This window comes from Lepisma saccharinum, chromosome 2, assembly GCF_977018435.1.
Source record: "Lepisma saccharinum chromosome 2, izLepSacc3.1, whole genome shotgun sequence".
Taxonomy (NCBI): domain Eukaryota; kingdom Metazoa; phylum Arthropoda; class Insecta; order Zygentoma; family Lepismatidae; genus Lepisma; species Lepisma saccharinum.
In genome coordinates, this window is record NC_139230.1 from 157,046,630 (window position 1) to 157,070,162 (window position 23,533).

The 23,533-nt window shown below is 36.3% G+C and overlaps 1 protein-coding gene across 1 annotated transcript in view; it reads left to right on the forward strand.

The window, feature by feature from the left end:
* Nucleotides 1-23,533, forward strand: part of LOC145984544 (U1 small nuclear ribonucleoprotein C-like) — a 103,796-nt gene that overhangs the window by 35,210 nt on the left and 45,053 nt on the right. The window contains exon 3 of the mRNA XM_083118194.1: nt 15,085-15,127. Within this exon, the coding sequence (XP_082974320.1) occupies nt 15,085-15,127 (43 nt within the window). The remainder of the gene's footprint in view (nt 1-15,084; nt 15,128-23,533) is intronic.

Sequence of the window (23,533 nt, forward strand, 5' to 3'; positions counted from 1 at the left end):
AAGGTATAATTTCAGATATTTGCCAGAAAATGCGCTAAAAGGAAAATGTGAATTTTGGGAAAAATAACACCGTAATGTAAAAAGTAAAAAATAAGAAAATATACCAATTTGAAAAAAATATATCAAGGTCCCTACCGATTAGGCATAAATAAAACAAGAATATCAGGTGTAATTTATTGCATTAGTAACAGTGAGTCCTAACCTAATTTTCGGCATAATCACCACCGTTGTTCTGTCATTTGTCGTAGCATGGCACTAAATTTTGTATGCCGATGGTATATGTGTCTGACAGCAAAGATTGGAACTATCTTTACCGTAATGTAGCTGTCAAATCCTTGCCCTGCCAGAAACCTCTTCAGTTAAACAAAGATATGAAAGTCGGTCACAGGGAGTGGTCTAAGATCTTTCGCCTGAAGTGATGCAAGGGGCCCGTGTGTACTCAGCTGTTAGGGGTTTGTGCACATTTGATTGGCCTTCCATGAATTGTCTGCACCATCGTCTGACCATACTATCACTCACGACGTCCGGTCTGCACAAATCACACGATTGCTGGTGGTTCTGTGCCAAATTCTGAGCGTGCAATGTAGGCTACATCGCAGTCGGTGGGAGACTTTATGAGAGCTGCAATCTTTAACCTAGAACTGTCCTAAACCTGCTGCATTGCAACTGTACCAGATTACAGCTACATGCCACTTCTTCCTGCCTTCATGTGTGTGTGTGTGTCGCTCTCCGACCACTAGTGCTGCGTATAGGCACCATTGGAGCTTTTTTCAGGATGCCCCTCGTATATGAACTTTCAGAAGCTTTTATTATTAGTGTTCCTGTTTTAATGTGTTGGTTAGCTAAATCGGATACCTATACAATGCAATTCTATAAATTCCTTGCGTTAAATTTCTAATACTTACATACCCTTTTCGTCAGCATTAATGGTATAACTTCATGGTGTCAGTTTCACAGCACTTCACTTGGATATACTGTACTGAAGCAGAAATCCCATCGATAATGTAAGAAAATATGACACTTTATTTTGTTCGATTCAGTTGTTTCACTTATATGCAAGAGTTAAGTTGTTTGCTTTACAGAGAAGAGAGAAGTAGCTTTATGCATTGAAAAATGAGTCCGCACTCATAGTTTTTGCAAACAGAGGGTTCCAAACCTCAGTGGAAATATCAACATATAATACTGAGAATGTATAAGGAGAATGATAAATTACAAATTGTATTTCTTAATCAATCACTCTTCACTCTTATCTCATTTAGTCGTAACTTTAAAAATAATCAAGTATTTTATTTTAAACTTACTGTGTATGACAAAATTCCATAATCCTTACTTAGCTTGTGAATTTTAATAATTTTCCAAATTCACTATTTTGCAGTTTGAATTCAAATCATAGAGAATAGAGAAATTAAGTCAATTTAATAGAAGATAATATTGGTACTTGGCAAAACCATACGTGGATCTGTATGAGTATATTATTTCCAATTGCAAAAACATCGATTTAGTTTAGTTTGTAATTGTCAGGGAAAAATTTAAATTTTGTCCTGGAAAACCTGGAAAAGTCAGGGAATTTCATTTCTGCTTGTTTGTAGCCACCCTGTGATTTGGATTTCAGTCTTCAGTAGTCTGTCTGCATGGAGTGGTTTTAGAACACAATAATATTTTAAAAAATATATTGTTTATTGACACATATATGTAATAATATGATGATCCAAGCTTCTTGCACTTCTACTTATGCATTTTCACATCATCTCTGCTCTTCTCCATGATCACACACTGAAGTCTACAAAGCATTGAACTAATGAAGTCTCCATCGTTTAAATGATAAATGAATTATATTTAAAATCAAACTGAGTTCAGAACCCTTCCTCACATAGTGGTGTTGCTATCTGACCATGATCAGAATTGAGACAAATCGATACACACATTTCTGACTATGGTTGGACACGGAAGCAAATGTGTTAAGCATTCCTTGCACATATTCTGCTAAGAGTAAGAAGCCTCAATACAGGTGCAGATAACCTTTAAAAAGGCCATGATAACTTAGATATACAATTTTTTTACAGGTTGTACCAGGTCTTACCTGTGAAGGAAACTCAGTGGTGGTCTGTCCAAATCAGGTGGTTTAATGGTAACTGTCTTCTGGCCTGCCATTGTTGGCTCTAATGGTACTTCATTGTTGGTCTTCATAGACACATGTTACAATGTGGCCATTGCAAAGCTTTGCTATAGGTGGGTGGTGGTTATTTTTGCATTGGTGTTGTTGCTAGTTAGAGTTTCCCTGGTTGTCTTCACTCTATTTCAATTCGTTGAATGGATTTCATAACCTACTAATGATACTTTGGCTGCAGCTACTTCTGCTGCTATAATTGCCAGTGTCTTCTCATGTTGAAGACTTCTGCAGATCTTTCTAATCTGTCATGTCTCACTGCTTCATGTAGTTATTGTAGCGTGCACACATACAGTTTCCGCACCTGTATGCATGAATTGGGTGATATTGGGTCTGTACTGGACCCCATGTGCCTTCATTTGGTTCTAAAGTGGCTGCTTTGCATTGGTTGTGTGACATAGAAAGGTATTGTGCAACCATAGATTTGCCTCAAGTTGCTTGTTTGAATCATTGAAACCTTTAGTACTAGATTTTCTGTTTAATGGGAAAGTATTCCATATTTTTTCGACCAGTATTGCTTTCAGTGTCTAAATATCCATGAGAGATATTGTATTATTAAATTTACTGTGTATTGTGTAGTGATGCGTTTAGATGTAGCATAAACACTGTTTCATCACAATAGATTATTCATTTTCCTTATACAAGTATATTAAGCAGATTGGATGGTATTCAGGATTTTGCACCTTTTGTGTGTGTGAAAATAACAAACCAAATATCTCTTACTATGTTTCATTTTGGTGTTATATCTATCAGTGTAAAGACCATAAAGATAAACTACTAGAGAGATACATTGTCTCTGTGTTGTATTCTGTTGTCTTTGTTTGTGTCTGGCAATGCTAGCAACCTCTATGATTTTTTTCTCTACTGTCACGCTAAATGGCAGGCTGCAAAGGGGAGGGGGAGCAATAGGTGGGTATACTGATGTATTTCAAAAGTGTTCTAAGTTTCTCCTTGACATCTGCTGTTAATATGGTCTTCCCTTATGTAAGCATAAGTTAAGTAAATTCTTTTGCAGCTATAGATAGATTATGATTAGTGTGCATTAAATAGCACCCACTCATACGAGTCCAAAAAAAAGCAACCTCCATACAACACACGTCACCATCGTTGTCCAACTGGTAAAGATGGCCATTTCAAATTCCAAGCTGTGTTTGCAAATGTTGATTCAGTGTTGCCAATTCTCCCCACAGAAAATGAGCTGAGCACTGTATGAAATAAAGTATGGTAAATGTGTTGTGGAAATAAATATGAATGTGAAGCACAGTGTAACATGACCTTCATGTTACAATCGACAAATACCAAGGATTAGATATAAGTCGCAACTAATACTATGTAGGTAATTAATTGATAATTAGTTGTAAGATGTCTACAGTCTTCTTGGGGACTAGGAGTCAGATTTCAATGAGGGAATCTATTTCAAATGAAACACTTGATATATGATTTATCAAATTTCTTATTCAGGGAAAGATGTTCAATATTTTGTTATTTAATAGACATGGTACATGAGATGCTTTCTCCTCCCCCGTTGGAAGACATTGCTCAAAGCAGAAATTTTTAGATGAGGGCATGTTTGCTCTGGCCATGGGACTATCTGTTGTATGCTCTTGTGTTTTAAAATAGTGACAATGGGACAGGTGGGGGATGCTTTGCATAAATATTCCTACCTTGGAGATACCCCCACCCCACACCATCCATTTCAAGCACCGTGTGGAGACATAGTTGTGTGGCTCCCACTTTAACTTGCTGTGGCAGTCCTGACTAGCCTATCTGTGCATAAAATGGACCTCAAACTCATAAGACATTTTGTTACACGGAAATGGAAAGAATGCATTGTCGATAGTTCTAAGTCCTGGAGGATCTTCATGCGAAAGCTTTCAAGTAGACGTTCAAAACGTTCAGTGTAACTAGGATCAGCAATTGTATATTACAGTTGGCTTCACTGTCAGTTGGCAATGGCCTGACATCTAGTTCAGAACTATGAAATAATTTATGACTGAGAAGTACATAACTTGGATGAATTGTGTAAAGATATCTCTAGCGCCGACCAGAGGAAATCCATAGAGCACACCATTTAAGTTTACCCCCCCCCCCTTCCCCAATCTGGTCAAGACTATTTAAAATATTTTCTTAAAAGTATTCATTATGTATTAGTAAAAGTACTGACTGATACATTATGAAGAGATGCAATTTTTCCATGTAAGCAGACATGTTCTTTAGTGTGGTAAAGTGTGTTTAGCTACAGTATATCTTGAAACTTAGTGCCAGATAAACAAAGGAGCTAAGCAGATGGAAACATTTGTCAATTTCTACACCAAATTAATTATTGTGAACATTCTGAGACACAATTATTCCATTTAATTACTACACATCATACTCTATGTCTCTTAAGACCCCACACAAAAATATTTTTAAAAAACTTTGGGAGAGTTGTGGATTTGAACCCACAGCCCTTAATTTCTTGGAAAGAAAGCTCCCACCAGAGCATTTTGCCAACTACTTTACAACATAACTGGTACCAAATGCCTTGAAATGCTTGGGTTATGTGACAATCACATTTTCGCTGAAAATTGTGGCAAATATTAATTTTCACTCTCTCTATGAATATGTTTGGTGAATATAGTTTCTCACTTAGTTACAAGCAAGGATGTAAATATTTCACCACAGCGTTTCTCGTCTAGTAAAAGAACTTTCACCCTTTTTTCTTTTTCAGTAGGTTTAAAGCTAAAAAATTCAAATTATGCCTTTACCTACTTTATTTCCTCAGTTAAATCCAAAATTTCATTTCAAAAGATTTCCTAAGCGACAATAGGAATGCTAAGAGGTATATAGGTTTGAGGCTTGTTGAACAATTGAAACCAACATATCTTAATCACAAAATAATCATATATTTCACTTCAATTACACTTCATATAACTAGAATTCAACAATTATTTTCACATATATACAGGGTGTCTGTCATTTTAATGGCACCCACGGAAACGTATAGAGTACATCAAAACAAACATTTTTTCTCAGTAACATTTTTCTCGTTGGTGCATGAATTCGGCGCTACAGTCATTCAAAAAAGACAGTTTTGCCACCTGAATGCTGGCAACCAGACACAACATTACATTTGTGACTTCATATCCCGTCGTGAAGCGATGCGTTCGAGGGTTGCCAGAAACACTCATATTCTGTGAAAAATGACATAGCTACAATCAGCCACATTATGTACTGTAAAACAAAATGAGAAAACACGTTCTGTAACCTAACAGGGAGTAAACAAATGATATGAAAAATGGTAGAAAGAAAATAGAATTCAAGTGGAAGTAGCCATATCAAACTTTGGCTCAGCTTACATGTCAATATTTGCAAATCTAGTTACCAAGTTGGCATCTACAATTTAGTCTATCCACTTCGTCCTTCTGATACTAGTTGTCTATGACACACTTAACAGATGACAAAATAGAAATGAAAGAACTCAAAATTCCAAAGGTAAGCAACACATATAATGTAGGCTATATTCAGGGCATTATGAGGCAAATGAGAAAAATGGTTGAAAAAACAGGGATATAAGTAGTACTAATGCAAGCTCTCCGACGACTGTGTTTATGCACCGGATACACATGTAATAGTTTGCAACTGGGACAAGGGCAGTATATTTGCTACTGATTCATCATTGGATTGTTACTGTGGTTGTATGTGTTTTAGCCGTAATGTAACAACGTGAACCTCAGATACTTCCGTTATCAGTACAAAAGTGCCACAAGCCATCTGGACACAAATCTGTAGATATCAATGTTGCAACGAGATTTGCAAATACTTGACATGTAACTGGGCGTAAACAGCCACATGTAAGCTGTAAGTCCAATAAAATATATTGTTGTTGATATTGGACATGTAGGCTGAGAGAAAATCCGATATTGACACTTCATTTTGAATACGTTTTTACCATTTCTCATATCGTTGGTTCATTTCCCCCTTCCCCTGAGATGACTGCTGATCTTCTGGCTGGTAGGCTATGATGTTCGATCTAGTGGACGCATTTCTTCCTTCGTCTTACAGCTAATCATGTGGTTGGTAGTTTGTCAATTTTCACAAAATGTGTGCATTTCTAGCAACCCTGCCATGCGCTGTTTCGCTGCAGGAAATGACGTCACAGATACGATCAAATGTTATGTTGGGTTGCCAGGATCCAGGTGGCAAAACTGTCTCTTTTGAACGGCTGAAGCGTAGAATCGAGGCACCAACGAGAAAAATGTTACTGAGAAAAGTTGTTTGTTTTGATGTCCTCTATATGAATCTGTGGTCCTTGGATGCCATTAAAATTACACCCTGTATATTTATTTGTATTTCAGATCTTATTATTGATATCAACCAATAGCTTGTATTTCAGTCAACACCTTACATTTCAATATCCAACTGAATAAATATATCACATTTCAGGTTAGGAATTATAGTTATGTTGTGAATAATCAGTTAATATTTCATTTTTAATTCATTATCAAAAATATCAATTCAAAGTTCAATCATCTGTTCACATATTATTTTCTCTTACATCATCATTTTATTATGATAAAGAAATCGAAGTATTATACAGATTTTCATCAAACAAGTTCAAATAATTCTTCATTAGTCATATTTAACAAAATTATATCACTTCTGAATTCCTTTTCATGTTTTAAAAGGATATTATAATACTTATCTGTGTTTTTTTTCATATTTCTCAATGTCAACTCAATAATCGTAAATAATATCAGATATATGCATTTCATAAACACTTTTATAAGGCTTATTTCTTGTTCTTGATTATACAAATCACTTTTTTGTTGTATAAATAGCTCAATATCTTGCCATATTTCACTATAAGTTCAATTTTAATTTCAGGTTCTCAACTTCAACCTGCACATCCCTCGATGGTCCATTTTCCTCTCTCTCCAGTGTTTCCAAAAGCAATACCCTTTTACTATATCCACAGAATATAAACTGTTATATTTTTTCTTGTATAAAATATTACTTTTTTATCACATTTTGTTATGATTTTTACTGTCATGAATAGTTGGTACAATAAATTGGTATATTATAATTTAAACTTATGTTTTTATTGAATTTACAGCATAAAATTGTGTGCTTAAATGTTTTTACCCTCGGCGGGAAAAGGTTATTTCCTGTATATTATAGTTTTTTTCCTCCCACAAGCAAAGTTTGATATATAAAAACATTCTATAACATGTGTAAGATGAAATATCATACATTTTGACCAAATTGACAGATTTATGAACAATTTCTACATAAAACAGCTATTTTTTAGTTATACTTGCTTTCAAGTTAACTCATGCAAGTGTTCCAAACCAAATTAACTTGCAAAATCTGCTCTCTATTAATATATTGCTGTTTTATGCTTATTGCATTGCAATTGTAAGTACTTCAATAGCTCTGTACCAGTACCGTAAGTGATTATTCTTGTAATATACCATTTAGATCATTAATAAATTTCATTTTGATGTTTGATTTTTCGTGTAAGTTAAAAGTCAAAAGAAATTATATCAACTTTATGAAATTTAGGTTCTATTTCACAACTATTTCTATTTTTAATATGCTAATAAGCTTAAATCAAATTATGTGACTATCAATATAATTATCATTATAATGGTTTGTAACAATGTACCATTATAGAACCTCTAATGAAGCTGGCTACTCTCTATCGATACTCAATAGCAGGGCTCAAAATCCCGGTCGCCATGGCGACTGTGATCTTTTGCTGTAATATGTACGAAATGTTGATGATTCCAAGTTCCAATTGCAGCACAGCTTAAGTTAGCAAATGCTTTTTTTATTATTATTATTATTATCAGCATTGTGAACATTCCATAGAGTCAGTAACAATTTCTTAACCTTTGTCCCCCAACACCCCACTTCTGCTTTCTCAAATAATTTAGCAATGTTTTGAATACAGTGATGCTCAGCATCTTATACAGAGTGTTTCAAAAGTTGCACAACCCAAACTTTGGAAATTTGAAATGTATATCATGAAAACCGTAAGAGATATTTACACTGGGTTTTCTGCATTATAAAGCCTCATCCATTGAGATATTTTTCAATGCTTAAAATTCAGTTCACTCCATACAGAAAATTATACAAATTAATAACTGACTGAAAGCAGCTCTCAATTTTTTTCCAGAAATGAACTTCTGAGTAAGAAAGCCATGTCAGTCTGTCATTGTGACAAATATTGGTCACGTGCAACATTTGATGAATTTTTGACTGGCGATTTTATGGGTTGAGTGAAAAGTGTCATTTTTGGGACATATCTCTGTATATGGCAACACTAGCAGGTCGAAATATTGCCAACAGTTGCATGCAACATGTGTCTAAGTACTGGCTACACATTTACGTGAAAAATCGTAAATCAAGATTTTGTGCCGAAATAGGACTCTTGAGAGAATCCTAGGCTGGCCCTGGTTACACTGAATTCTCTTCGCTCACTTTTGCCGCTACTGTGCCTGTTTCTTTTTAATTGATTCAGCATGGCGTGTTCATTGGAGCAGTGCATGTGCATTGCTGAAGAGCATTTTACTACTTATTCTTACACTCATGTGCAAGAGGTTTTCCAATAAAAATGCCCTGCTTCTGCTGTACATCACAAAGCAACTGTTTTACAACCAGTCAAACACCAACAAATGATCCCACAAATTGTTTAAGAGTTGGTATTTATTGTTGAAAATCAGTTCTCAGATGTTTTCAGCAAATTAACATTTTTTTTAAATAATGTAATTGCATTTATTTAGATAAATGCTAACATACATTTTATGAATCCAGTGATAGCCTACAGGATTAGTTTAGTGCAGAAAACCCAGTGTAAATATCTCTTACTATTTTCATGATATGCATTTTCAAAGTTTGCATTGTGCGACTTTTGAAACATACTGTAGTATGCACAATTGCTAGTAGGTGGTTTCCTGGCACCTTATTTTCAGAGCTGGCGCCTAGGTTTGAAGAAATTTTTTTGAGCACTGCTCAAGAGCTATGTTGCCACATTAACGATTTATGGACTTAGATTTATTTCAGGACAGGTAACTTTTGGGGAAGTGTATAACATCCTGAGCAGCATACTAAACACAGAGCAACCTTCTTTAGATTCAGTGGTGGTTTTGATTATTTAGTACTGACCTGTTTGGTAGAGTGGACAGTATACTACAATGCCAGGGGTCCCAGGTTTGAATCCCAGCTTGGACATGGGTGTTCTTTGAGAGTGCCCTTCATCAATTTTATCATACCATCACTCATCCTGATCCTCATGATTAGCCAAAAGTAGCAGAAAAGTGAAGTAAAATCACCCAAATTAGTCAGTCAATTGGTTGTTTTTGAACAGTTTCATATGGTGATAACCAATGATGATTGTACCATGGAGTATCATAAAGAATCCACTTCTCATCATATGTCAGCCCCTGTCAAGAAAGGGATCCTTCTCCAGATGTGACAGCAAGGAAGCACAAGTTCTGCTCATGTCACATTCTGAGCTTCAGTCAAGGTCAAATCTTATATCAATTTTCAAAGCTAATGGATGTATTGTCTAATGATTTCTGCACAGGCATTCATTTCATCACATGTTTGACCATTGTTCACCTCAACAGCTGTCTGCAGAGCATTGTTGTCTATAGCTTTTTGGTCTTCCATATTATCTTCAAAGGTTTTGATTGGTTTGAGCTGATGTTTTTTAAGTCCACTTTGTGCACAGTAATTCTATTTGGGACTGGGCCTACAGTTTAAAGTGGAATCCAAACCACTATGTGCCTCCACTGGGTATCGAACCTGGGACCCCTTGATTACAAGTTGACGATGCTGCCACTGCACCATTGGGGAGGCCCTAATTTCTTCAAAGGATTCATCATATTTGGAAAGCCTGTTTCCGTGGTGGATTGGTTAGCACATTGCGCTATGATGCCAGGATCCCAGGTTCAAATCCTGATCTGGGCATGGATGTTTGTGAGTGTCCATTCATCAATTTCATCAAATCATCAGTCATTCCCATCTTCACAAATTAGCCAGAAGTAGCAAAAAAGGCAAAGTAAAATAATGCAAATCAATCATATTTGGAAACACTTCCAACATATTTTTATGAGTTGTAAATCATACACATGAGGCTGGATGCAGTTTAGCCAACTCTGTTATAGTTGCTGGAATATGAGACATTTTGGTGATTTACTCAAGTCAAATATCAAATTATATACTTTTTCTTCTTGCAAGAAATATTGATGTACAATAAATTCAGACTGAATAATATATAGAATTCCAATAAATAAAGTTAAGCAGAGTACATTATCACTAAGTACTTGTTTTACCAGGTGTGCCAGTTAATAATTCTTAATTGATCCGAAAGAAAACAAGTGTATCTGGGGAGAAAGGTAACAAATGCTTTATTCAAAGTATGTGCCATCGCTAGCTATACATTGTGCCCATCTGTCCTTCAAATTGTGGATGCCCTTCCAGAAAAATCGATCACATTTTGAGGTGATGCAGTCAGCAAGCCATTGCTCGACATCTTCGTAATTGTTGAAGTGTTGCTCACAAAGTGAGTGAGACATCGATGAAAACAAGTGGTAGTCCGAAGGGGCTAAGTCTGGTGAGTATGGCAGGTGGGGCAAGAATTCCCAGCCAAGTGCAGAAATGGTGTGTCCGATGCCTTTCGCTGTGTGTGATGAAGCGTTGTCGTGCTGCAAAATCACTTTTCCGTGTCTTGTCGCCCGATCTGGGAACTTTTCGATCAATGCATGGTTCAAATTGATGAGTTGTTGATGGTAGCAAATGGCATTCACTGTTTCACCTGGTTTCAGAAGCTCATGGTACACCACACCCTTCTGATCCCACAAAATGCACAGCATTGTCTTCCTTCCGAAGCGATTCGGTTTTGCGGTCGATGTTGAAGGTTGTCCTAGGTCAACCCATGACTTTTTGCATTTTGGTTTTCAAAGTAGGTCCATTTTTTGCCCCCAGTCACTATCCGATGCAAGATAGACTTTCTTTCATGACGAGAAAGCAACACTTCACCCACCGTTTTTCGCTTTTCCATTTGTCTGTCATTCAGATGATGTGGGACCCATATCGTCTTTGTCCAACAGTGCTTGCAATTCGGTGTCATGGAATTTTTTCGACTGGCCCGGGTGATCTTTGTCTTTCAAGTCGAAACCACCACTTTTGAATCATCATAACCAACGCACATACGCATCTTGCGTTAGGACATCGTTACCGTACGTTTCCACAAGGATACGAAAAAAATATAAATATGCTGACCAAGGCAGTAATTTATTTTATTAAAAACATAAACTAAACGTAACGTTTCAACCTTCTAGCAAGGTCTTCATCAGACTCTGTATCGAGTACAAAACTAACAAGATACCAAAAAGAGGGCATTATATATACACAAAACATTACTCCCTCCAGACTATTAGAAAGTTGTTTTGGACATTTCTAGCAGGTGGCTTTCACTTATGAACTGAACTTTCACCTAAAAGGCTAAAAATATACGATATGATGGCTTTCATTCGCATTTTTCTTTTGATTGAACAAGAAAAGCAGGACATGCCGCACATGCTCCTTATTTGGTTTGCAGGTTAACAATTTTCCCACACAAACCCAATATCACAATCACTCACACTCGGCTGCACATCCACGGCATTTTGACAGGTACTGTCCTGGCAACACACTGACATAACAGTTGAGACTGTGCACCAACCCTTGCATCCAGCGCCATCTGGCAACGAAATTAAGAATTATTAACCGGCACACCTGGTACACTTGTAGAACACAGATAATATACTATATTCTAGGCATGGGGCAGACTAATTGGATCTTTATTGGTACCAGCCAATGTAGGCATACAGGTAAAATTACAGATTATTTTACCGATTCGATATATCTACAACCCCTGGTCATATTATTAGATGCACCACAATTTAGTTCATTATTATTTTTTTTTGAGAATACTAGTTTTGAAGGGGGGAAATTATACAAAATAAGGCCATTGTTTATCTGAAAAGTTTCCTGCACGTTATTTGAACCCTGGCAAATATGAGTAGTACATACAAATGCACTTTCTTGCACAACATTGATAACAATAATAATAATAGTTATAATAATACAAAGTAATGTAATTCGACACAGTGGACACTTTTAACAGTTCTTACTTTTCACATTAAAAATGTTGCAATAGGGTTCTTTGTTGCTGAACTTTGATTATTGTAATGAACAACATGAAAAGAGGAGTTACTGTTGTTACAAACAATACTGCCAACACCAAACGTCATTGTTGTTGAACGAACATGCCTCAGTTCAATTCAAGCTGAGTTGAGAGAAGGAAGTCTTGCAAATAGTGAATCATATTGGTGCTAAATTTTGCAGTGGTATATTTTTTAAATTTAATTATTAACATTAGGGAGTCATGGGTAAAAAAAAGTGACTTGACACCGAGAAAGATTGCTGAAATTAAGACACTAATAAAGACTAAAATGTTCTCTAATTGAGAGATTTTTTGAAGATCTGATGTGCCTTAAGCATCTGTGACACGAATAAGGAAGAAAATTGAATATGTGCACAGTGTGAGCCACAAAGGAAGGACAGATGTGGGTAAAACAATTTTTACTCCAAGATCCTTATGCTGTTTGAAGAACACTTGCCTTACAAATAGATTTGTGAGTACAAAGGAACTTAATGATAAATTTGAAAAGAGTGGTGTTCGTGCATCTGAAAAACCAGTAAGCCGTAGGCTCTCTGATATGAACCTGAAGGCACTCAGACCTGCTAAGAAGCCAAAATTAACCCCTGCTATGATTCATAATCGTTTTCATTGGGCAAAAACTCACAAAGAAAAAGATTTGAAATTTTGGAGATCTGTTTGCTTTAGTGATAAATCTCAGTTTGTGAGATGATGTCCAGGTGAAAAATACAATCCTGATTGTATTGTGCAGACTGTGAAACATACGATAAAAGTTTTGATTTGGTCAGTCATAAGTGGCAAAAGTACAGGACATGTGTATTTGGTTCAAGGAACAATTAAATAAGAACAGTATAGAGAAATGCTTAGAAGAAAGTTGCTACCTCAAGTAAGAGAATGGTTTCCAAATGGAGAACCGTTCGTATGCATGCAGAATGGAACCTCAGGCCATACCGCAAAGTCAATACAACAGTTTCTACAGAGTGACAATGTCCCTCTCTTGCCCTGGCCAGGAAACTCTCCAGATGAACCCAATTGAAAATGTTTGGTACCTAGTGAAAAAAGAAGTGGCAAAGCAAACAATTACTACGAGAATTGGCCTAATTGAAAAAAAAATAATGAGTGTGGAACCACCATCCTCATATGAAGGATACAGTACAAGCATGCATTGATATTATGCCAAGATGAATCCAAGCACTGATAAATGCCAAGACCTGCTCAACCGATTATTAAAATTGACTTCCAGTCATATGTATTGTGTAGCTAATATTCAAGAAACACAGTAAGAAATTATATTTGTAATTATTAATGTAGGCCTATCAAGTAATTGTTGTGTTTTGTAAAGGTTCACATGTAATCAATATAATATTTCATGTAATAAAATAAAAAAATAAAAAATAACAACAAAACATTTAGATGAGATAATAACATATACTTACAATTTTGCATAAAATTCGGAAGTGCATCTAATAATTTGGCCAGGGGCTGTATAAATATCTTACAATTTAGTGTAAAATTCTGCCATTTTTTAATAATTCTTATGGATAATCTTCATGCTCTACTTTTTAAACAAGTAAATGTCTAAATTTACAACTTATTTTGCATTGCATTCACCTGGAAACACACATTTATTAAGGAGGTCAATGAACCATTCAGGTTCGTCATGTATCATTTGGGATTTTATATCAGATCGGTAGAATACTGGTTATCGGTATCAGCCAAAGAATTTATTTCCTCTAATTTCTGCATGGTAATCACATTACCAGATTAAGAAAAAGTTGTTGCAAAACCCATATAACACTTTTAATACATGTACGTAGCTGTGAGCAAATGAGTATATTACCTTTCTACATAATTCCCATTCAGGACAGTGCACTTGCCATATTGTTCCATTTTCTGCATCCTTGCAGCAAAGAGGTTTTTCCCTAGTCTCAAAGGTAGATCTACATCACGTCCTCTGTGGATTTACCCCTGACTTACCAATATCTCATCACCAGAGGGCAATTCTCTCCAAAACAGCATCGTCATCCATCTGTATGTCATTAAGAATTGGCTCACAATCTCCTGTTCCATGTGTTTCTTGCTGTTCCTTGTTAAGATCAGTAAGTTGGGAACCTACCATGAACTCACTTTAAGATATCCTAAGTTATCTTACACTGTGGCAAATGCAGATCCACAGCTTATATGCAAATGTGCAGCCAGTATGGATGACATTGTCCTTTGGTATTCTTTGATCAGGCATCTGCCCTGTCTGTGTGGGCATGTGTGCATGATGTTGATGGGTGATCATATCGACTTTCATAGCTTACTTTTTCTTCCTGCTTTAGACATTTTTACCCAGTTATAAACCTTTTGTTGGTTCATGGGTGTTGCAAATCTGTACTGAGCCAACATCTGATGATGTTCTACAGGTTTCACTCCTATGCTCTGAGCACTGAAGCACTTTGTTCTTCAGTGGTGTAGTCCTGCAGTGGATCATCCATGTTTCTTATCTTGTGGTGCTACTTGATTCATGGCTGAGTGCTGCATGGTCCATGGTCAAACTATTAATAGCCATTTACAAATATGTAGCATTGCATCATCAATTTCTCTACATTCCAATCACCTGTAATTTATAAATTACCTTAACTTTTTGATTTATCCATGTACATTAAATTTTGGTATAAATGCTTATGCACATCTCAATGTTGTCAGATATATTTTTTTTAACATATCGTTTGTCTTGCAGGTATTATTGTGACTACTGTGATACCTACTTAACCCATGATTCTGTAAGTAAAATAATTTTTTACATATAATTTTTACATAAATAAAGGGTGTGTCAGAAATATTTTTGTTTATAAAACTATTAAAATAAAGATTTAAATCTTTTGTATAAAGAAAACTTTATTACCAATAGAAAGCTTAAACATTAAATTTTTATTTGTGGAAAAGAGTTCATGTTCATGTTTTAACATTTCAAATTTAAAGAAGCTGCACTCATTCTTAACAATTGGCGAGGATCCTCACTAACAGACTGGCACACATGCTCAACATTTCTGTTCGATCTTGATGCCCCGACTGTTTACTCATCATAGTGCTTCCAGTGTTTTCAAACTTTCTCACCCAATATTTAATTAAATTTGCACTTGGGACGTGTCTCATTCCTGCCAGGTTATAATGATGCTGGTACAAATGATGCAACAACATAAGAATCATTATTTTTATAAAATGCATGAACACAAAAAGCATGTTGCTGCCTCATAAGTGCTCCATGGCAACTAAATATTAACAATGTTGCCAAGCGTTTGCATTCTCCGTAATGTGCGAATTGCCCCAGAGGGCAGATTCAAGAACGAAAATATTTCTGAGACACCCCTTAGATGCTGTTATTGTGTGTCTTTAGTGATTTTACTGTATAAACTGTCCTAGCTGTAAAATTTATTATGTAAGTTCAAGATTTTAATTCAAAGTAACTTTATTAATTATGCAGGGTTTAATGTAGAAATCCATGCATGAATGGAGTACAATTTTTACACCAGTCTGGCACAAACCATTGAACCATGTGTTAAAGTGGAAAAAAAACAGATTTCACAAAGAATGTCATCACCCTGTAATCAGGGAGTCCTCGGTTTGATACCCAATGGATTCTCATGGTGGTTCAGATCCCACTAAACTGTAGGTCCAGTCCCAAATAGCCTTTCAGTGACTCCAAATTTGCCAAAGTTTGTTTTAAGTCCAATTTGTGAACAGATAAGCTAATAGGGATTGGACCTACACTTTAAAGTGGGTTCTGAACCACTGTGTAATATGCCTTCACCAAGAATCTCACACCTGGACACTCTTTTACAAGGTGATAGCATTACCACTACACCGTAACGCAACTCCCATGCTGCGTTTGGGATCGAACCAAGAACCTCTAGATTGTATTAGGTGATGTAGCTATTCCTCATTCAGCTTTCAGATGGTTATCACTCGCTTGGCCTAAATGTGATAAATGCAAGAGGTTACATTTAAAGGAATGGTGATAGAAATTAACTTAGGTTAGATATGGGTTTTATACTCTCCATGACTGAACCGATATGGATTGGTTAAGAAAAGGATATTACTTGCCTTACAAATAGATGAAGATTATTCCTATACTTGTCCTCTCAAATTCCACTTGTCTGACCTCCCTGTCAGACATCGATTCAATCACACACCATCGTCCAATAATCGTTCTCCACTTTGCTTCTCTCTCACAATCTGCAGACCTTACTCTCTCTCATATTCTCGCCAACTGATCACACCTCCTGACAATTCCAACACTTTCCACATACGCCTTCCAAGTCAATCACCCGACCTTTGCCTGATTACTTATTCAGCATTCCTTTCTCTGCTATGCTATGCTAAGACTTTATACTCATTACCAGAGCTAGGAATTTTAGGTGCTGCACCTTAAATTATTTTGTGTGAAAATTGGTAAAAAAGTGACTCATCTCCAAAATAAGCACGTATTGAACTCTACTCATGGTGTTTCGGTTGCACCTTTTTGCACCTTTTTCACAATCTCAGAATCTTTTCCACCATTTTCACAATCTCAGAACCTTTTGCACCTTTTCGCCCTCTTTACATCTTTGTCATTTTTTTAATACAACTCGCGCACTGTTTAACCCCACCCACATTCGAGGCACGGCTTCTTGGCACGCGATTCTTGTTTACCGCACAACAATGAAACGGCTTTTTTCAGTTCTTGGACGTTAATGTAGTAAGCGCGCAGACTTTAAATAGTGCCAACAATGACGCGTTACAATTGCTAGAAGTTGTGCTTTTTTTGTCCTATGCTGTATTGTTTACGAATTGTTGTTCAAACCCTACAATCTACAACAAGGATGTGGATTACCGGTTGAAAACAAAATACGCACCACTTGTCTCTGTTGACGTTGAACGTTCTTTTTCAACTTACAAGTATCTGCTTAGTGACCACAGATGTAGCCTCACTCAGAAGAACATAGAAATTTTGAATGTAATCTATTTTAACAGTTTTCTAGATGACTAATTCTAAGCAAGTAAGAAGAAGCATATTTTCCTTTATGTCGCTTTCTAATGTATCAGAAAATTTTCTTTGCTTAGTTGTATTAAACGATTTAAAACCAGAGAATACTCTATGTGTTCATCCAGACAAGTTGAATCATATATGTATGCACTGCTCACAATAAATTTTACATCTGAAAATTAGCACCTATTTTAGCACCTTTTTTGTACAAAAATTGGCACCTTTTTTGTACCTTTATTGGCAAATTTTTGCACCTAAAATTCCTAGCTCTGCTCATTACCCAATACCTTGGGTACGATCCGACACCAAGGCCATTTTCCCTTGGTGCCCGAGCCAATTTTGAGCAAAATGCAGAGTTTCAATTAAAGAGTGTAGATCGGAGGCTAATTGCCCTAAACCCAGTCCCAGCTAACTGTAGAGCAGGACTGGGCATATCGGCAGAGGAGGAGCAGGAAAATTGAGTGGTGAAAGTGCAGCGTTGACATCTGTACAGTCGTGACCATACATGTAAGGATGTACGTCCGACCTTAGTCCGTACGCTAAATGCACGGCTTGTCAAAATTTGCTATTGGAATTTTTTTCCCAATATTTCTTTAAGAAATTCTTAAACCAATCCTACGAACCTGGAGACAAAAATACGGTCCGTTTGCATTGTCCTTTTGGTATTATCCTTTTCAAAAGTTTGCAATGCTGCATATTAAAGGTGCTAATCGGGAGGAAATCGGAAGAACTCCTGTCGCCCATTACACAATCCCGTTTCTCTCACTGTTCATTGGTAAGCGTCATCGCGTCAATACTTGCGCAGAGACTTGTTCTTGTTTGCCTGGTCTACAGTTAGCTGGTATGGATAATAGAGATATGAATGATATACCATTGTATGCAGAATGAACCAGAGATTCAGACTATATAAAATTTATGAAAATTCGGTGTATATGTGGTGGGGGAGGGGAGAACCCCCAAAATTCCAAAAATTCGGAAAAATGGGAATTTCCCCCATCCCCCCCCAAGAAAAAAGTACATGACAGTGTCGACATGCACATGGAAATGATCGCTGACATGTAAGGAACACAAAAATATTTGCATTATTACTGTATGACCAATGTAACGCAAGTTGTGCCCCCAAAAGGAATGGTCAGCATGTCACTGATTCAAGCTTCAAAATGCAGCATTTCCTTGAAATGACTGTAGCTCAGAGGCTAATTGCCCTAGAGAGATGAATGATATACCGTTGTACGCGGAATGAATCACAGATTCAGATGATATAAAATGTATGCACATTCGTCTTATATATGGAGGGGCGAGAGGGAATCCCCCCAAAATCTTTTTTTTTAAGAAATGGGGTTTCCCCTTGCCCCCTCCCCCCCAAAAAAAGGAAATGAAAAGGTCAACATGCACATAGAAATTATCGCTGGCATGTAAGAAACAGAAAAATGTTTGCATCATTATCATATGACCAATGTAACGTGAGTTGTACCCCCAAAACAAAAGGCCTGCGTGCCTCAAGCTTCTGATTTCAGCGAAATGACTATAGCTCAGAGGCTAATTGCCCTAGAGAGATGAATGATATACCGTTGTATGCAGAATGAATCACAGATTCAAACAATTCTATTTTTAGATAATGCAGGGTAACCTTTGTAGCCACTTGTGAAACACCTGTGCTCAAGAACAAAGGCTTTTTTGCAGCGTGCCTCAAACTTCCATTCTTACAAAGCAGTTTCAACAACCCCTCTTCCCCCTCTCCCAACCCCCTACTCCCCACTTGCGCCCACACTGAAAACATTCCTTTTGATCTTGGGTACTGATAAACAAACTTCCTTCGAATGCAGTTTCCAGGGTTGAGGGAAACGCATTGCTTTAGAACAACAAAGCCTTTGTCGGCAAAATTTTTCCCTTGAAAAAGACGCAAAAAAGAAGTCTCCTTTTTCCCAACATTTTCATGAAGAAAAAAAACTGGCAGCAAACATGTGTTAACAATGTGAAAAAAGAAAATCTGTTATAATGTAAAAACTATGACCTTGACAAAGTGTCTCGATCGAGATGATCGGGCACCCAAGGGTTACCTAAGATCATCTCAGTAGAGATGATCGGGCAGCTAGAGGTTAAAGTTTGCAGCTCAAACTTTTGATTTTTAAATGACGTTTCCCCACAAAACCACTTAAGTAAAAGATGTGAATATCCAGTAGCAAAGCGTGGTTTTTGCTGAAAGATGAAAACCTGAACAGACGGGGTGGAGGGGAGAAAATTAAGATTGCTGATTTTTTTTAGAAGCAATAATTGTTGTGTGTGTTAAAATATGAGAAAGAAATCCAAGCTAGAAGAAGAAGCTGCCACATTGACACAATCTCATAAAAAAAAATCTGGTAGGCAAAAAAAATATATTAAATCCTTGGATACTAACCTCTTTTTCACAGTATTAACCTCAATGCTGGAGCTCTTTTCAGTGCAAAATTTGACATTATATACAATTGCAAATTTATATCTATGGCTCGGAAGTTGAAGACCTATAAATTGCCAAAAAAAAGACCTATAAAAAGACCTAAAAATATCAAAAAAAGGACCTAAAAATGGAAAAAGGACGTATAAATGTGATCCAAATTAAACTTTAGTTTTAATTACATATTTAATGAATATGCACGGCACTTCCTTTTCTGAGTTGAGACCTTTGCAGGCGCTTTCTGTCTGGCCGTATGATGAAAGCTTCAAAACAAGAGAAAGTTGCCAGTTACAATGCGACCTTCCAGACAAGTTACAGTTAAAGGACCTTGTACCGTACCTGCTTCAGTCGTCCAAAAATGTATTTCTATCATTTCAGGGATGTTTCAAATATATTTTTTTATTATTATTATTTCTTTACTACAGGAAGGATGTTTAACAGGTGATGAACTGACGATGATTCGAATTGAGAATGGGCAGTAAAAACGTAGTTGAAAGAAGGTGAGGTTGCAAAAAAAAAAAGCTGTTAAGACCTAAAAAAGGCTAAAAAAGGACCAATAAGCCAGAAAACACGGAAAAGGCAAAAAAGTACAAATAAAACACACCTTTTTCTGGCCTACAATGACCCAAAATGAACATAATATTATGTTGGGCCTCGTTTTCGGACACTAGAAAAAAAAAGGATTTTTCCTCAACTTCCGAGCCCTATTTATATCTTAGAACCTAATGATAGTAGAGTCACAAAACAGTCTTATTTTGTTTGGTGTAGCTCAGGCTACAACGTGATGCTAATGAAATGCTTCTGTGTTAGTAATTAGAGGATCATGTTTTCTTCAGTGAAAATTATGTTTTTTCATGCCCCTCCAAGCTCTATTGGGACTTAAGGTGTGACCACTTATCTGTTAGCCACATTTACAATGAACAACTAGTCATCGAGTTGCAGGGTTTCAGTTTCAGCAAGAGAAACAAAGACAATAAGTTTATCAAAGTTCAAATCCACTTTTAAAAAAATTGCATTGAACACGTTCTCTACCAGGGTAGTTTCATCAATTCCTTGCTCCTGTTCCAAAGTTGTTATTGGGCTTTATTTTGCAAATTCGTAATTCGTGGAATGTAATAAGATGTGGGGAAGGTTACCTTGAGGGCCTTATCCTCCGCCACTGGTGTCATATGTTGCAAGGTGAGATATTCTTGCATAAATGCTTGGTATTGTTGTTGTTTTACTGGATCATCTGTAATCTTTGCTCTTGTGATAACAAACACTTTCTTGCTCTCTCTTTAGAGTAACATAATTCTTCCCAATTGCCTTGAAATGGCAAATTTACGACGTAACGTCCATCTGTTTTGCGATGATGTGTAGCTTCGAAATGCTCTTCACATAAACGCTCTTCTTCTGTTACGAACTCTCTCTGTGGCAATTCTTCAATCTCAAAGAATTTTCTGGTTTACATTATTTTCTTCTGGTTTACATTATTTTCTTCAACTGACACGTGAAGAGAGGTGAATGAATGTTTTGAAGTTTGTTGCTTTACTCCTCTGCAAATAACCCAACCTAAGCAAGTTTGAATGGCAATCGGTTCTCCTTCCCTTCCTTCTCTTTTTCATCTCATTAGAAGCGACGCATATATATATCACATCCAAAATGGAGGTCAATGTTACTCCTTGTGTGAAATGTGGGGTCAGCAAGGTCAAGTCTGCGTACGTGACTCCAGCTCCCCGTGTTTTAAATAGTCACATTTGGCAGTGGTGAGGTAATCTTTTTCACCACCAACGCGGAGGTTGTGTAGGAGTGTTTACCATCTTGGGATGCAATCATGATATCACAACAGATGAATGTGACTTGCCAACGTTAACAGAAGAAATACCTGTTACTGACACAAACATGGTCTTTCTTTTCAGCCCCAGCATTTGAACTGCATTTGTACTAATGAACAAAACCTCACTACAACTATCCAATAATGCACAGAAAGACTGACACTGGTTATCTTTATCCTTTATGTTTGCAATTGCTGTCGAAAGTAGCACTTCAGTGCATGATTTCCTGTGATCGGCCGCTAAATGTGACATCACAATCTGCTGCGAAGTTGCCAAACTTCCTTTAGGGGTAGGGGCAACTTCACGATGAAGGGAAGTATGGTGTGTCTTATTACAAGTACAGCACGAACTAGCACTGCATTTGTTCACTCTATGCAAAGAACTAAGGCAATTATAGCATAAGCCCCTACTTTTCACAAATGCTTCTCTCTCTCAGGCTCTGATAGGCTATTATATATACTCATATTTATGTAATAGGACACAGACTGTGTATAGTGAAGGTAACTACTCTAAGAGTAGAATAGTGAAATATGGTGTACCACAAGGTTCTGTATTGGGACCTCTTTTATTTAATATATATATTAATGACTTACCAGTCAATATAGATAATGACCAAAGTGATGGATATTTATTTGCTGATGACTTTGCACTCAAAGTGAATTCACAGAATAAAAAAGATAACAAAGAAATATTCTTAAAAACTGGTGTGCAGCCAATAATTTAGCTCTGAATCTAGAGAAAACTAGTGAAATAAATGTTACTTATAATAATAAGGCAGCAATAGTAGGCACAAAGCAATTAAAATTCTTAGGTCTATATAATGGTGCACATCTAACATAGAATGATCATATTAATTATACAGCTAAAAAAATATCAAAAGGTATATATATATATATATATATGTTACATAGACTGAGTGAATGTGTAGATAGTGATGTACTACTGAAAGTATACTATGCTCAGATACATAGCATTTTGAATTATGGTGTGCAAGTATGGGGTAATAACACACAAATAAATAAAATATTTAAACTTTAAAAAAAAAGCAGTGAGAATAATATGCAAGGAGTCCCCTAAATCACACTGTCACCCTTTATTTGTTAAGTTGGGAGTACTCAGTCTACCTTCACTGTATATTTATAGGATTTTATATTTAGTACATAATAATTTACAAAAGTTTTCGACAAACAGTATAAATCACCAATACAATACAAGAAATTGAGACAATCTAAGTATAAGAAGATACCAACATAGTAAATCCCAAAAAAATATGACATATATGGCGGTAAAAATTTACAATCATCTACCACAAAACTTAAAATCTCTACAAATGAATAGTTTTAAGAAGTTTATTCTAAAAATTTTGAGTAATGAGTATCTCTATGAAGTTAAAGAATACTACTCAATAGATTTTGAGAAATATTTGTTCAAAGAATTTTATACTTGAGATCCTGATACATAAATTTTGTCTTTACAACATGTAACTAGTAATTATTTATTTTATTTATTGTATAAATAAATAATAATATAATTTGATGATGTCGATGCATTCTTGTAATGTCTTATGGCAATAAAGATCTTATCTTATCTTATTGATTACACTTAAAAAGTGGGTGGGACTCCTGATAGCATTTACGGCAACATGCTGACACATGAAAAGAACTCTAATTTCTTTTGACACTGGAATTACTAAAAGGTTGTTTCACTGAGTATCCTTGTTTTTTGGGGGTCTGGAAGACGCTGACAATGCCCTCACTCCCGTATCGTGGAAGGCTCGTAGCTGCTTAAATGTCGGAAGTTGATCAGCTGACACACTAAGCTCCCACTGCTGCCATGACACACTGTCGAACTTCCCCATGGTATGAAAAACCAAAATGGACTGCCAAACAGCCTTGGTACTTGATCCTGCAGAATG